Source organism: Artemia franciscana, chromosome 14 (assembly GCF_032884065.1).
Source record: "Artemia franciscana chromosome 14, ASM3288406v1, whole genome shotgun sequence".
Taxonomy (NCBI): Eukaryota; Metazoa; Arthropoda; class Branchiopoda; order Anostraca; family Artemiidae; genus Artemia; species Artemia franciscana.
The window spans coordinates 9,597,492-9,613,920 of record NC_088876.1 but is presented as its reverse complement, the minus strand read 5'-3'; the positions used below and the strand labels follow the sequence as shown (position 1 = coordinate 9,613,920).

Sequence of the window (16,429 nt, the reverse complement as noted above, 5' to 3'; positions counted from 1 at the left end):
CCTGTTCTGAAGTAAAGTGGATTATATTTCACTTAGGAGATTTTAGGGTCACAGTACAAGATTGGTTCTAAACTTTGGAAGTGCGAATAGACATTCCCTTAAAACGAGGCTATACGTTATTGCCATTACCTAGTAATTAATTTATAGAGACCAGTTGACCCTATTCCAATTAGAATTTAGCATTACCTAAGAGCTAAAAACCTATACGATTTCTCGCCAAAAACTGTCTCAAAAGGGATTTAATTCTAATAAAGTATAAAACTTTTAGATAGGATAGAAAGAATTAAAATAGTTATCAAATATTTTATATAAAAGAATAATATGAAACACTAATAATTATTTTATATCAATGAACCGTAAAACATTGATCTAAAAAATTTATGATTATTCCGTGGAAAATAATAAAGACAGGCAACACCAGGGCAGCCTAAAATATAACTACAGCTCCACTAATTGGATCGAACATCTACATTATTTTTCGCCAAAAACTGTCTCAAAAAGGAATTAATTCTAATTAAGTCTAAAACTTTTAGATAAGATAAAAAGGATTTAAATAGTTATCAAAAATTTTATATAAAGAGTAATTTGAAATTCTAATAAGTATTGTATATCAATGAATGGTAAAACATGGATCTAAAAAATTAATGATTATTTCGTAGAAAATAATAAATCCGGGCAATACCAGGGCAGCCTACGATCAAACTAGAGCTCCACTAGTTGGACTAACTGCACCTAGAATGTAAAGGTGTTCAACACAGTTCTACGAGTTAATAGTGCAAATCATCTTGTGCAACAGATACGCATGCAAGGCCATTCTATATTGAAAGGTATGTCTAGGGCACGAGAGTCACAAAAAGAAAGGGGTTACACCCTCTCATCCGTCTAATCATTATTAAAGGCATAGATGTCAGCATTTACGATTGAATAAGCTATCTTTCAACTTTCGGCGAGTATTTGTTCTATTTGGTGAGACAGAAAAAAAAAAAAAATAAAATATGGGAAACATATCGCTCTTTAATAGGTCTACGCTATAGCATAAACTACGATAAAACTATCCATAGTCAATGCTATAGTCTAACTGTCAAACATATTCTAACTGTCAAAAACTACGCTATAGAGTGTACTATCGCTGGGATGACACTAGCCAGTGAATGAACATAAGGTATTGAACTTCACACATCTAATAATACTAGTCGAAGATTTAAGGCCGTCACACGAGATGTTTAAAAGGCAGCTTAACAAAAAAAAAATAAAATAAAAAATAAGAACATTAAAGAAGAAAAATTAAGAAAAAGCTTTTGTCTCCAATCTCACAAAAGTACAAGCAGTTCTTTCTTCTACTATCCGGCTGAAAATGAAAGCATATGGCAGTCGTGACGTCTTCGATAGAAAGTCATCCTTGAATATTTATTAAATATGACATGAGTGCCTCGTGCTTCGTTTTTAGTCTCAAAAGTTTCAATTCTTCTGGTTAGCAACTTTTCTGTTTTTCTGGGTAGGAAAACTACTATACTTACTTACTTTTACTTGCCTCGGGACCAGACATGAATGCCTCACCCAGCATCTAGAACACTCCGTATAGTTGAATCATATTTTTTTTTATCTTGTGTCAGCTCAACAGCGAACCGGAGCCAGCAGCTCGCATACTTTCTGCCAAACTTCCCAAATCCACCACTAGTATCAAATTCGTGTTTGACAGTTACCCACAATTTTTTAATTGACCTTCCGGACGTCTTTGCAAATCTACAAAGGATTAGCTAGAAGCACTTGCTTGATGACGCGGTCATTGGGTCTCAGGACATGACCAACCCAACGTAGTCTTCTCTGTTTGACAATCGTGGCTGTGGGCTGGATGTTACAGCAGCGGTGACGCACATCAGCATTTGAGAGTGTGTCAAAGCGTTGACTCCTCAGAATTTGTCGTAAACCGCGGTGGTAAAAGACTTCCAGATCATGGAGATGAAACGCCTTCAGTGGCCAAGTCTCAACTGCATAGAAAAGAAAATATCTAATAACCACTGTATAGACACAAATTTTTGCCTCCAAACTGATCTCCCGTCAGCTCCACAAATGGCGGTGAAATTGTGAGAATATTGCTTGGGCTTTGCTGATTCTGTCCTGTACGTCAAGGTCAGAGCCTCCGTAAGAGTCTATTAGCGAGCCAAGATAAGTGAAGCTACCAAATTTTTCCAATTCCTGTCCGTAAAGCAAAAGCTGATAATCCGACTGTATATTTAGGTCCATAACTTTGGTTTTGACCGTATTGATCTTCATACCCAATAGCTGAGAGAAATATGTTATTTCAATTAGCATTTCTTGGGCAGTTACTGGATCAGCAGTAAGAGCAACGATATGATCCGCGTAGTCCAGGTCAAACACGTTAATGCCCAATCCCATAATGACACCATCAAAACTCGAGAGTGCTCTTTCTAGAGCCCAATCTATACAGTAGTTAAACAAGACGGGGACAACATGCATCTTTGTTTTACACCGCTATCCATACATTGAAGGGCTCGGTTTCTTCACCCAGTATTAGCCCATGCTTTAATTATAGTTTTAATTTATGGCTAATACACGCATTTTTTAAATAATTTTACTATTTGCATTTTACAATTTGGTTAATCCTTTAGGACGGAAACTTAAATCTTGTCTGAAATCCTATTAACAAGCACGTGCTGACAAAAACTTACTTTTCAAACTGGATACCGAGACTGTATATATCACTTTCAAACAACCAATAGCCACATTATCGCTTGTACATTATGAACAACATACCTGTTTAGTCTACTAATTAAATGAGCAATTATTTAAAAAGCTGCTTTTTCAATACGCTTCAGTACTCCATTGGGATGTAACAATCATACCTTCAGATATACTATGATTTTAACTGTCTTAGGTCCTAAGCCAACACTTTTCATGGAACGCAATACTTACGTTTCGAAAACTCAATGTGCGACGTAGGATAAAATAGGTAAGCTAATATTTTGGTGTCTTTTAGGGTCAAAATGCTGCAGGATCTAGATGCAAAAGCGGTTTCAGTATAAAATTCCCATGAGACGTACGTACTTTCGCCAATTCTTAAACATAAAACAGATTAAATCAGGGCCTTTTCAGAGGTAAGATAGTTCCATTCGAGTATTGTAAAATGAATCTAGATGAGATCCCCGCCACTTATTGAAATATGTCCCAGCTTCATCACCATTATCAACAACTGCAAAGTATTAAGAATAATATCTTGCACCTTAGAGTAAATGGCTAAATATGACAGATTATTTTTCTAAAAAAAATATCGATTTTGACGTTTAAACGTAAAAAATGCCTTGGATACCCAAAATTAACGAAACAAATTGTAAAAACCACTGATTACAGCGAGAACTAATAAAAGAAGAGTTCATAAGAGTACCCCTCCGTACCCCTCCTATGGCACCGGCACTTAGCTTGATTACATCAATTACCCTACTACTTAAGAAAGAATAAACTAACCAGTAAACCTTTTCCTCTTTGTTTTCCTTCCGGCACACTTGCCAGTATTCTTAAGACAGTATTGCCAACCCACTGAATGATAGGCTGAAGTGTAGAAAGAGTATTTGGATCTATTGTAAATGATCGAGTTTGATCTATCGGAAGGACTTTGTCTATATCATTACCATATTCGTTAACTTTCGTCTGAAGGATAGCTAAAAAAAAATAAAAAATATACACATAGGACAAGAGCTAGAACTATGATTAATAGTCATCATAACACTAAGCCACCAAAGTCCGATACAGATGCACACACTCCTACCCCATCTCCCTGAATTCAAACCTTCAGTTTTTGGTCCCTATGAGCTGATGTCTGTATCCGTGTGCCAACATGAATTATAGATGGTTTTTCACAGAAAACATGTAAAAACCAAAAAATATTTTTGGCATCGAGTCCATCCTTAACAGCTTAAACTTGATCAAATCCACTTTAAACTGTACTTGAGCACAATCCAGAACAACCCAAAAGCAGAAGAAAATACTGAAAATTCAGAAAGCATTTCCAACAGATGACTTGGACATTTTGCCTGCCTAGAAATTTCGAGCAAATTTAAGCATATTTTTCGTTTACTTTCCTAGCAAGTTACCAATGAAGTTGCTCAAAATCTTAAAACAAAAATTTGGTTTTATTGGACATGGGCAAGAATTTGATTCTTTTCTTATAGTTAAATAATTATACATCCTTTCTTAGGGAAAGATTATTTTGTTAAAGATTTCATGCTAAGAAATCTTCAATAACATCATTTTTTTTTTGGGGGGGGGGGGGCAACCGATCTTTGTTTATGTGACCTGAGGCCCGACTCAATTGAGCGAGCCGACCAGTAGTAATAAAAATAAGATACCTCAAAGATTTTATTCTAAGAAAAGTACTCATAGATCAGTTGATAAAGACCTTTTTTGTTCGCTGTGGAGGCAATGGGATTTTGTTGATTGAACCTCAACATTTCGTCAATCCCAGTAACAATAATAAGATATTTTAAAGAGTGTTTTCTAAGATACTTTATTCATACACTAAAATACTATGCACTCAGATAATACATTTTTTTTACTAGCATACTAATGAGATACTTTTCGCAGAATAATTTGCACCCTTAAAAAAGCACAAAAATTATTAAAATAATTATAAACGTAAATTTGTAAGAGAACAATACATAAATCCTCCAAGAAATGACCTATATATCCTGCATTTATAAACAGTAAAAAAATAAGAGAAGAATCTTATATTACAAAGACGGAACGAGATAGGCTGATGGTCAGGGGTGTCCACAGGATTGGGGGAGGCGAAGACTCTGACCTTAACAAGACCAAGAATCATAAACAGGTTTCCACCCCGTGTGATAAAAAAAAAACTTCCCACCCCGACAATTTTTGGAGACAGATTACTAAAATTATTTCAAACGAGTGACTGAAAAATTTTTGACTGAATATTTCAAAATGCCAAAAATTTAAGTTACAGTCCAATACTTTTGTTTTTAAGCACAAAAGCTAAATACAAATTATAGCATTCCTTCAACACACAGAATAACTATGCAAACTAAATACGAACAAAAATAAATTTTTCTGGAAAAGCCTTTAAAAAGTAAAGAGTAATATTAAAACCTTAAAAGAATAACCAGAAATTTATGTAAAAGAGTAAATGAAACCTAAAGGGAACACTAATTACTGTGACTAGTAAAAGAAAACCAATACTGAAAAAACTAAAATAATCAAGTCAAACTTAAAAGGAACAGAAATAACTATCAAATAGAATTGGCTATTACTCCTCAAATCCACCCAAAAGCAAAGGTGTCGAAAACGGTGTCACCGAAAAGATGCTATATTTTTTTACTATAATATAATATGACTGCGTTTTTATTATTCTTCTTCTCTAGAGTGTCTCATTTTATAACAGAGCAACGCTTTTAAACTATTTGCCACTGAAGAGGGACTAAAAAGCAGACTTATATTTAAGATAATTAACTTGAGAAAAAGAAATGACAGATAATCTCCGGGGGATAATTTTTCGCTATTTCAAAAACACAGGAGACTATTGCCACCTCGAGCCTCTTAGAAGCTAAATCGTCAAAAACAATATTATGAGAAGGATGATATGTACTCTTACTATAAAAAAGAATGGATGGAATTTTCTTCTTCTACTTATCCACAATACTTCATTTTAGAACATAGCTTTGCTTTCAAACTCCATCACAGCTAAAGGACTAAGAAATGGACTTAAATTTAAGGCAATTAACGCGAAAAAAATGAATGAAAGGCAATATTCTGGAGTTGATCTAACCCTTTAAAAAAGTATAGTGACCTGTCCCCCCTTCAATTGCCCTAAAAACGAATATGTCAAAACAACTAAAATTTCAAATCTAGCCATAGGAGAGCACGAATTTTTGACGAAGACGTCAAAAAATATTTGAGAAGAGATTTAACGAGGGAATGATACAAGATCTTAAAAGCAGAGAATTGAACTTGAGAAATGAGTGCTAAACAAAAAAAATTCTCATCAATTTTCTTAACATTAAATAACTCGGATGCACAAAACGAGAAAACGAAAAACAAATTCACCAACTTCCTCACTATTAAACATTAAAATGACAGAATTTGATTAGATAAATTCATCTTTGGGCAAGTGAAACCGGAATACAAGAGGAGTTAAAAAATTACACTTTATTTTTCCTATGAAAATTTTTCAACATAACCTCCGTCAATGTCTTCATGTCAAGATGGATCCCTGGTGGAGTTTTCCAGACAGTTTTCCTGTTCTTAGTTTCCTCAAAATTCTATATAATAGTCTTCTGTGACAGTTTTGAACTTTTGAAAAAAAAGTCTTATGTTACAACATTATCACAATTCCAGAAAACAGCTGCTATTATCTTGTTGGCAGGAATTCTGAGTAATTTTTAAAGCCCCCAAATTAACTTCCCCTGCTGGGTAAACATTTCTCAGTTTATAAGTTAATTTCGGAAATTATGAGATGCCCCATATCGTTTGGTAGGATGAAAATCTCTCAATCTTTTTCTTAATTTTAAGATCGTTTTGAGCATTATCTTATCTAGTGGGTTTGTTCGAGTTTAATCGCAAGTAGTCTTCCTACTTCTTTTATCTTCTTGTTCTTATACAGCTAGATTGACCCGTTTAGAATACGAACTTTAGACAATAGTTGTATATTGTGACAAACAATAAACATTATTTCATTTTGGGGGATGGGGAGAGGAGGAAGTACAAAAGTTGGACTGGACTTACAAAATTCTTCATATCTCTTTAAGGTAATTACCAAAGTTTACAAGTCCATGTCGTTCTCATAATTCAAGATTGTTTTTAGCATTGCCTTCTCTGAGGGTTTGTCCCAGTTTTATTGCAAGCAGTCTCCCTACTTCAGGTTTATTTTCTTCTAGTCATTATATGCTAAATACAGCCAGATTGACTCGTTTAGAATTTTAGAGGTTCAAAATAATCCTTTAAAATTAATCTTTAATGTTATCACAGCAATATTTTCCAACTTTTTTTACATTTTAATTTTCACCACTGATTTTTTTTTTTCTGAGACACAATAAATTAAGTTATTAAAATCTTAAAAATCGTACCTGTTAAATTTTCTGCAGGTCCGCGCTCTTGATTAGTTAAATCAATGGGCCTTAAGAACGACTTCAAAGCTGAATAAACATAATAAAGAGTCTGCAGAACAGAGTAGTAGGCAGCTTTGTGTGAAAGAGCAGGAACTAGCCTAGCAATAGAGAAATTTATTATTTCTGTTTCCTAGACAAGCCTATCCATATCTTTAAGGATCACTGACAATAAGCATAATTGCAATAAAGGCGTTCTATATATTGAATAAAGTCCGTAAGAGCCAAATCCACATACAGATAAAACCAAGAAGGATAAATCTGAAATATAGATAAAAATTTATACATGGATAAAAATATACATAAAACTACCAAAAAAAGATTTTCATCGTAATAAGCGAGCTATTTCACATATAATGCTCTTAAGTTCATGCCTAGTTTAATCAACGAGAGCCTTGTCAGTAAAATGAAAGTATCGTCTGTGTCTCTTGACAGTAATAATAAATAGTAATAAATAAAATAATAAAATAAATAATAAATAATTAATAAATTTATTAAATAATTAATAAATAATAAACAGTAATAAATAAAATAATTTTTTCCTTAAAAAAACTCGTTTTTAAAATGGACTAAAAAGATCAAGTTGCCCAAAGCCCAATCCGTTTTGTAACGGAAGAAATCCTTTTTCTTGAGAAAAAAAACTCTTTAAGTATTTTGTGGCTAGAATTTTCAATAACATGACTGCTTAAAGCAGAGTCAAAAGAAACATTAGCTATGTTAGAATTTAGAGCTGTGATGATATCATCTTTATGCTGTTATAGGCGTTTCTCTAAATTCTGGTCTACCAAGGAGTGTTTGCCGCGGTCGCATGGTATTTGATAGACCCCCTTTTTGACGGGTAACTAGGGTTTTATCTTAACCAGAATTTAGGAAATTTATGACTTCAAAATTATTGGTAAATACTACATACATGTGTGCAAACACATGTATCTGTGTGCAATAGTTTGTGTACAAACTTTTTTAAGATTAATAGTGATTTTGGAATGTAAGGGAGGTAAATTATGTTTGAGGGCTTATCGGGATACTCGCAGGGTAAACTACCATTGATTATAGGGGAGTGTCTTTTCAGCCTACGGTTAATTGCATTATTATTAAACAAGATAGGATACCCATTTCCATAGAGTATGTCCCTGATAAAGTTTAGTTCTGCTATAATGTGGGAATCAGAATCAATGTTTAGGGCACGATCGACGAGAGGGTTTACGACAGCTTTTTTTAACTTGTCGGAGGGGGTTTGGTTTATGCAAACATCTAATATTTTGTGCAGGTTTTTTGTAAATAGTAAAATTGAGTGTTTCCATGCTACAAATAATTAACAAATCTATGAATGAGATTTTCTTTGCAATTTCAATTTCTAAAGTAAACTGTAAATTTCTGTCATATGTATCAAGATGATCTAAAACAACCCTAAGTTTATTTTACCCAAAATTCCAAAGCAAAATTACGTCATCAATGTAACGTCTCCAAAATTTATGAATGATGTACATAATTATTAGCCAGTAACCCAGAGAGGGGTGGTCTCATCGGCAAGCCCTTTTCTTGCTGGTAAAAAGAATTACTGAACTGAAAATGCATTGAATACTTGTTACAGAGTTTAACCAAGGTCGTTAATATAAGATTAAGGTCATTGTATAAGATTTATGTATATCGTTTCTTGTTTAGTAAAGTCAAGTCTAAGTCTAAGTAAAGTCTAATTAAGACCTCACAATCTATTCCTGTTGTTGAAACTTCTATTATATGATACTTTCATTTATTTTACTTTCTAATAATTGCTCAGATACTGATACATCAATATTTGCATAAATAGAAACAATGTCAAACTGCTTATAATCGTATTTTCTGAAATACTTATGATTTTGACTTTTTCGACTCAATATACCGAATTACATATGTGTGATTTTTGAGAATAAAGCAAAGGTTTGAAGGCTGTACATAGCCATTTTAAAATATTGGAGGCGAGGGCTTTCGTACAAGCTACGATGGAGCTTAAATGAATGCATTGCTTATGTAATTTTGGTAAACCATTAAATTTTGGACAATAGCTAACACGGGGAAAAAATTTATCATATAATTGTGGGGAAATTTTACCATTTTGTTTTAGATTTTTTAATACATTTATAATTTTTTTGGCAAACTGATCAGTATGATCCTGGGTTATAGTTGTATATGGGCAAACCCCATCATTTACGTCACAATTTATGTTCCTTTTAAGTTTTAATGTTGCTCCTTACTTTCAGTTGAAAAACTTGCTTTTTTATTTAATTTCTGATCGTTTTTTAAAATAATGCTGGGAAAATCGTCGCGCCCTACATGGAAAACTCTCTTCTTCCACGGAAAGATCCTCCAACGTAACCCCCTTCTTGAACTCCCTGACCCCCACCAGAAAAAATACTCCCTGAAAATGTCTATAAACGTCTTCCCTCGGGGACTTTTGGGGATTAAGTCCTCCTCAGAGACATAGTTATTAGATTTTTCGACTATACTGAACAAAATGGTTATCTCAGAATTTTGATCCTGTGCCTGTGGGAAAAACGAGCGTTGGAGGGGGCCTAGTCACCCTCCAGTTTTTTGGTCACTTAAAAAGGTCACTAGAACCTTTAATTTCTGTTCTAATGAGCCTTCTCACGACATTCTAGGAACACTGGGTCAATACTATTATCTCTGAAAAAAAAATGAACACGTATCCATGATCTCCTTCTGGCACAAAATACAGAATTCCACTATTTTGCAGATAGAAGCTTGAAACTCTGAGGCAGGGTTCTCTGATACACTGAATCTGATGGTGTGATTTTCATTAAGATTTTGTGAATTTTATGGCGTTTCCCCCTTTTTTCGATAATAAGGCAAATTTTCCCAGGCTCGTAACTTTTGATGGGCGGCAAGACTAAACTTGCTGAAACTTGTATATTTAAAATCGGCATAAAAAGCCGATTCTTCTGATGTACTTTTTGGTATCAAAATTCCGTTTTTTAGTGATTAGGTTAAAATTGAGCCGGGTCTCTCCTTACTTGCTGCTCGTTACCACGAACTGTAGATTAGATAGAATTTTTAGGTCATATAAATTACCTGGTTTTTTATTGGTAATATAATTAACCTTTTTTGTTGTTGTAAAGGGTATCAATAAAACTAGCCCTAACTTCGTCTGGGTTAGTAATAGATGCATAAAATTTGTGCAAAGAGGACTTTAGAGAAGAAATTAAATCTGACACAGAAACTTGTTATAAAAAATAAGAGGATTTTGGACCTTTTTTCGAGAATTTGAATTTCCTTTGGCTCAGTCGTTCTAGAGGACAGATTAACAACATCTGGTCCAGGAGTGAATCTTGGAGTAGAAACAGGGTTATTCATCGAAGATTCATATCGTAGTTTTTCCGATTTATATTAAGTGGTTCCCTTGATAAGCGAAAATCATGACTAAACAAATGTCTTTCTAATCTAGCAACATGGCTAAAACCAACAGAGGACAGATTTTCAAATAAGAATTTTTCTAAAGATTTTCTTTCAGAAGAAAGTGTATCTTTTTTGTTTTTCATGTTCAATAATATATATTAATGTTTTTAATTGTAATGTGTGAGCAAATGGCTCTTCTTTCCGGATATTTAAGTGTAATCGGAATTTAAGAGTAAGCAAAATTGAAAATCTTGTTCCCAAGTCCTTAAGATTCAGATTACACTTAAATACCCCAAAAGAAGAGCACTTTGCTCATACATTATATATATATATATATATATATATATATATATATATATATATATATATATATATATATATATATATATATATATATATATATATATATATATATATATATATATATATATATATATATATATATATATATATATATATATATAGTAATTACAAATAAGAGTTAATTATTATAGGTTGCAAACGATCACGTCCAGTACTAAGAAATACTCCTAAAAATATAGTCAGATCGAAACACAAAGTATAGTATTAGAATTGCGTTCTCCAAGACCCCTATGTAGGAAAGTTATTGATCTTTGGCTTGAATAACAAGGAAAATCCATTAGCTTGAAGAACAAGATAGGTGGATTAAACTGCGATATTCTGTATCGACGACATCTATTTTTTCCTTTATTCCGCAGCTAGCGGGGCACTGGAACATCAGAGAGTTTTTTTAAAATATTTCTACAAAAAAACTGCATATTCATGCACAAGCTTGATGAATTCTCACATAAAGGATCGATATAGTTCATTATTTGTATGTAGAGGATGTTAATCACACGAAATATACTATTAGAATCGCCTTGTCCTAGACCCCTATGCAGGAAACTTGAAGATCCTTGGCTTGAATAACGAGTAAAATCCATTGGCTTGAAAAACAAAATAAGTGGCTTGAACCACGATGTTCTGCATCAACGGCACCAGCGGAGCACTGCAGCATCATAGAGAGCTGTTTAATGGCTCATTTGAAAGGTAATTCTCATATCTACTGCCTTTTGTAATAAAAAATATATTTCAACTAAAATATTTTACAAGAAACTGCATATACATGCACAGGCTTGATGAATAAGAGACCATCACGTCCTGTACTAATAAAAATACAATAGCCTTTAACTCCTAAAAAAAAAGAAGTCAGATTGAAACACAAAGTATACTCTTAGAATCGCCTTGTTCGAAACTCCTATGTAGGAAAATTATAGCTTATTGGCTTGATTAACGAGGAAAATCCGTTGGCTTGAAAAACAAGATAAGTGGCTTTAACTACGACATTCTGCATGAGCAGTATGTTTTTTTTCTTTTTTTCTGTGCAGCTAGCAAGGTACTGGAACATCACAGAAAGCTGTTTAATGGCTCATTTTAAAGGAAATTGATGTACTTACACACAGAAACTTCATTTTTACTCTCTTCTATATTCCTAAGAAATGGATATATCTTATGTTTCAAACACGAGGGTATATGACGAGATAGTGTTTGAACAAACATTAAAACGACATTTTTCGTAAGAAGCATTCAAAGAAATATAACGAGTGAAAGGAGTATAACGAAATGAAATGAAATGAAACGTAATGAATGAAAGAAGTATAACGAGTGAATAATACTATTTCCAAAGAAGGGCAACTGAACCAAATTTTGAGTTTTGAAGCTAATAGCTAAGGGATTCAGATACGATACATCGATTTACTACGGCATTTATGTACGGTACCTTCGGTTTAGAAGTACTTAAATGTTAAAGTACCCAAAGAAAAGCTTACCTATACAAACAAAGTGTTAATGTTAATAGTCTGGAATAGTGAAACTGTTGAACGTGCTGAGGTTGTAGACTGTAGTTCTCCCAAAGCTTTTCACAGACAGCATCAACAATTCCTGCCTTCAAGCCAGGTAGAATATCCCAGGAATTAATTCCACTAACTAAACAATATTCTAGCATCAATACTGCGTTTTGGATGCTTGGAAGAGCTGAAAATACAATTAATTAAGAAATATATAATTTACAACACTATAAGAAAATAATTCACAGCACTGCGGGATTAGTAGCCATTTACATCACAAGTGGCTACTTATCAGATACATTTTAGATTAAAAAAAGGAAAAAGATAATAAAAAAAAAGAAATTAGCAGTTTGAAAGCCTCTACCTCACTTAGAATAAAAATATATCATTTTGGAAAATCTACAGTTTTTATTTTATAATTAGGAACTATTACTTTTTACATAAAAAACACATCTTGCTGCTAGTCATGCTCAGCAATATACCAGATTCAATAAAAAAAACTTGTAGTATCATTCCCCCTACTGGCAGTTAGGACAAACACTACTTATACAAATAGTATACTTTTTTTTATAGCAATGCAAAGTCAATTTCTGTCTAAGATCATCACTGCTTAAAAATAAAGGTAATCAAATAATTAAAAATATACTATGTCTTGGTGCCATTAAGGTTCAATAGATCAATACGAAAAAGAATATGAAGCAAAAAATCATTTGAAAATTTTTTTTATGAAGAACATGCTCAAAACAGAAACGACAAACTACTACTTTCAAGTACACTTCACACTACACACACTACTAAATTTCTATATGATTCAAGATTATTGAAACTATATAATAAAAAGTACTAGAATTTGCATTTTTATTTCTGTAATATTTAAAATGTAGTCAAATTAATTGCACGACAAACAAACATCTCTCAAAAGTTCTGGATCCCTCATAGAACTGTGAGATACAACCTTATGGATTGATAGTCCCTTTACCATAAAGAATTTAAGCTGCATTAAAAAAAGGCAGTCAGCTGAAAAGCCTGTCTCCGCCGTAGATCTTGCCGAAGAAAAGACATAGTTTAATATTTCAAAGCTTTAATTTATCATTGTGCGTACAGCGCCGCAGGGTTAATAGTCACTTGCACCATTAACAGGACACCAGACGTAGTACTGAGAAAGGGATAGAGAAGAAAAGACAAAGGCAATTCCTCAGATTTGCAACTGAAAAACTTTAATCCATCATTTTGTACACAGAACCATGGAGTTAATAGTTATTGTACCATAAGCGGGAAATCAGATGAAATATAGAAAAAGATAAAAGAGAGAGAAAATAGACAAAGTTAACTCATCAGAGTTACCTTTCCGAGCAAACTTCTTTTAATATTTTAGAGACAAGTAGTTGAGGTAGATCAGTGAAACTTTCAAAAATTTCCAAGATTTAGCATTTCAGGGGATTTTTGAAAATTTGATCCTCGAGTTCCCTTATTTTATTTAATATATGAAACAACATTCTTGATAAATAAAAAATATAATCAATTTACAACTTTAATTGTAGTTGCAAAATGATACCACTATTACTGATAGCAGCTCGTTTTTGCACTACGCGTTATACTTGCAATGAAGCACGCATACTCTTACTTAAGCTCACTTTATCCAGATCCTCATTCTTTGACCCTCCTATGAAATTACTGATGGTAGAAATATTGAAGCAGCAATAGATTTCCTTCCAACTCTTTCGGCAAGCCATGATGAATTGGGACCAACGGTTTCCGCGACAAGTAGTTGAACTGATATCTAAAATTCTGCGGATAACAGCGCAACTTAAGCATTACGCGACTAGTTTTGTTCTCAAGTTCGTCAAGGTTTCTATTGCTACACTGACTCATCAATAATCGTACATATCTATTTGTTTTAGTTCATTATTCGTTTTATTCCTTGTTGATTTTGAAGTTTCTTAAATCTGAATTTGAATTTTTGTTTTCACAAAGTTGAATATTTAAATGTTTTAGGCTTTGGTTTGGATTTGTTTGTGTTATTTCGAGCCTCATTATTTACTTAATATTGTTTATTCAGTTGCGTTTTTTTTCTTTTTTAATTTAGAAAGTTAGAAATTCAAATATTTTAGGTTTCAGTTTGACTCCATCTATGTTATTTTAATTCATTATTTACTTTTTTTTTGTTCAAATGCATATAAATTTGTCTGACGATGACTATGGCTGTGATTATTATATTTTCATTGCCTTATCTTTTATTATGACAAGAGCTACCACTGATCGGCATAACCGCGCAAGGCATTTGATAACAAAATCGTTCGAGTTCGAGATAACACCTTCCCTTTTAGACACGACGCATCATTCCAAAGAAATGCATATTTTTTAATACAGCAGGTTCAAACATTTCAATACATAAAGATAAAAAAAAATCATCAGAAACTCCATCTAAAAATAAAGGATTCGTTCAAACAACTCTCCGTGCACACTACTATCACTACTGATACAAAGAGCTCATTGAAGCACCCAGCCATCTTATTTCAATGCATATTGACATAAGATGGTGCATATGCTGCTCTTTGTAGTGAAGTTCCTACTGTTTTTCTTTAACCTTTAAAGAGAAGTTCCATTCTTCACTGGAAACGAAATACTGCTCCTCCTTCTAATTAGTTCAAATGTTTACCCTTTAACCCTTTCAGTGAAGCTCCCATTTCTGAAATCATTTTCATGACACCTTCCAAGCCCATTCAAGGACAACCTGCACTTCGTTTGACTCCATGGATACCCACAAAGTACATTCTTTGGTAATGTATAGTCCTCCATCCGCAAAAAAATTACAGATTCTATTCTAATCTTTCTTCCGTTAAAGACCTAGATAGAACCACAATTTACTGCAAGGTTAATAGGCAATTTGGTCAGCCAACGATTAGCTAAAACGATTTGTTAACAATTCCCCTGGAAACCACTTTTTACCACCATTTTTACTCAGAGGCGACATTTGCGGGGTGGGCAAATGCCCACCCCAGATTTTCCAGGGAGCCCAAGCTTCCACCACAAAGGGCCCTTTTCCGGCTATAATTATCCATTATGTCCAACATAATCCATTCTTTTCAAATGATTTGAACTAACTGCACGCCTATTAGCCAAGGAGCGTAATTACCTGACGACCCTTTGGGTAATTACGCTATTTGCTATTAATCATTGTAAACTTTGAAAGTAGGTTAGATTCATAATAAAAGTCTCAAGTTCTGTCAAATTCCCCATGCCCACCCCAAGATTTAGCCCAAATGGCGCCTCTGTTTTTACTACTATAAATAGAATATATACAAATATGTATATACATATATACAAACATATATACCATCACATATATACAATACATATACAAGGATATGTAAATCTAACATATCTTCCTCAACCTTCCCAAGCGCCCAGGCTTCACACTGTAGCATTCTTCACTATGTTTCAAATACACCCACCCTTGAGAAATATTTTAAGGGGTGCAATTTTTACCCCCTTTTGGAAGAAAATCCCAGGCAAACCCCTATCAGTAACCATAAAATTTGTTTCCCTTATACCTTATAGATCTTTTGATCGATCATTTGTATTTATATTTACTAGAAATGGAGGACCATGCATAATATAAGACAATATAATACAAACAATAAAGATAATATAATATATAAAGACAATATAGATATAATATAATATAAGACAAAAATAGTAAACTTACTTTGCTCAAGAATGGATGGAAGTCTAAACAAGGACAAAGCCCCATTACTATCAAATACAGCCAGAATATTCCCTAGAGGACTGAGACAGCAGGAATTGATGGTGCCAACAACATCACTCTTTGGTTTTACTTCGTCATATTCAAGTTTAACTTTTTTTTGTGGCGACTGAAAACCAGTTCGATCAACAGACATTGAGAAATCTTGATAATAACCAAACTGAAAAAAAGTATTTCGCAATCCCAAATAAATGGAATAAATGATTCAGTAAAAAAATACATTTTCACAAATGGCGTAACAGAAATCTAGATTTTTTTGGTTGGGTAATTTTTTTTCTCAATTTTCATTGAAG

General features: G+C 33.3%; 1 protein-coding gene across 3 annotated transcripts in view; it reads right to left on the bottom strand.

The window, feature by feature from the left end:
• LOC136035286 (mediator of RNA polymerase II transcription subunit 16-like) overlaps positions 1–16,429 on the bottom strand; it is a 105,386-nt gene that overhangs the window by 44,646 nt on the left and 44,311 nt on the right. For all 3 annotated transcript variants that reach the window (XM_065716970.1, XM_065716969.1, XM_065716971.1), the window contains 4 exons: positions 16,080–16,296; positions 12,353–12,557; positions 7,095–7,234; positions 3,484–3,677 (listed from right to left, as the gene is read on the bottom strand). In XM_065716970.1, the coding sequence (XP_065573042.1) occupies positions 3,484–3,677; positions 7,095–7,234; positions 12,353–12,557; positions 16,080–16,296 (756 nt within the window). The remainder of the gene's footprint in view (positions 1–3,483; positions 3,678–7,094; positions 7,235–12,352; positions 12,558–16,079; positions 16,297–16,429) is intronic.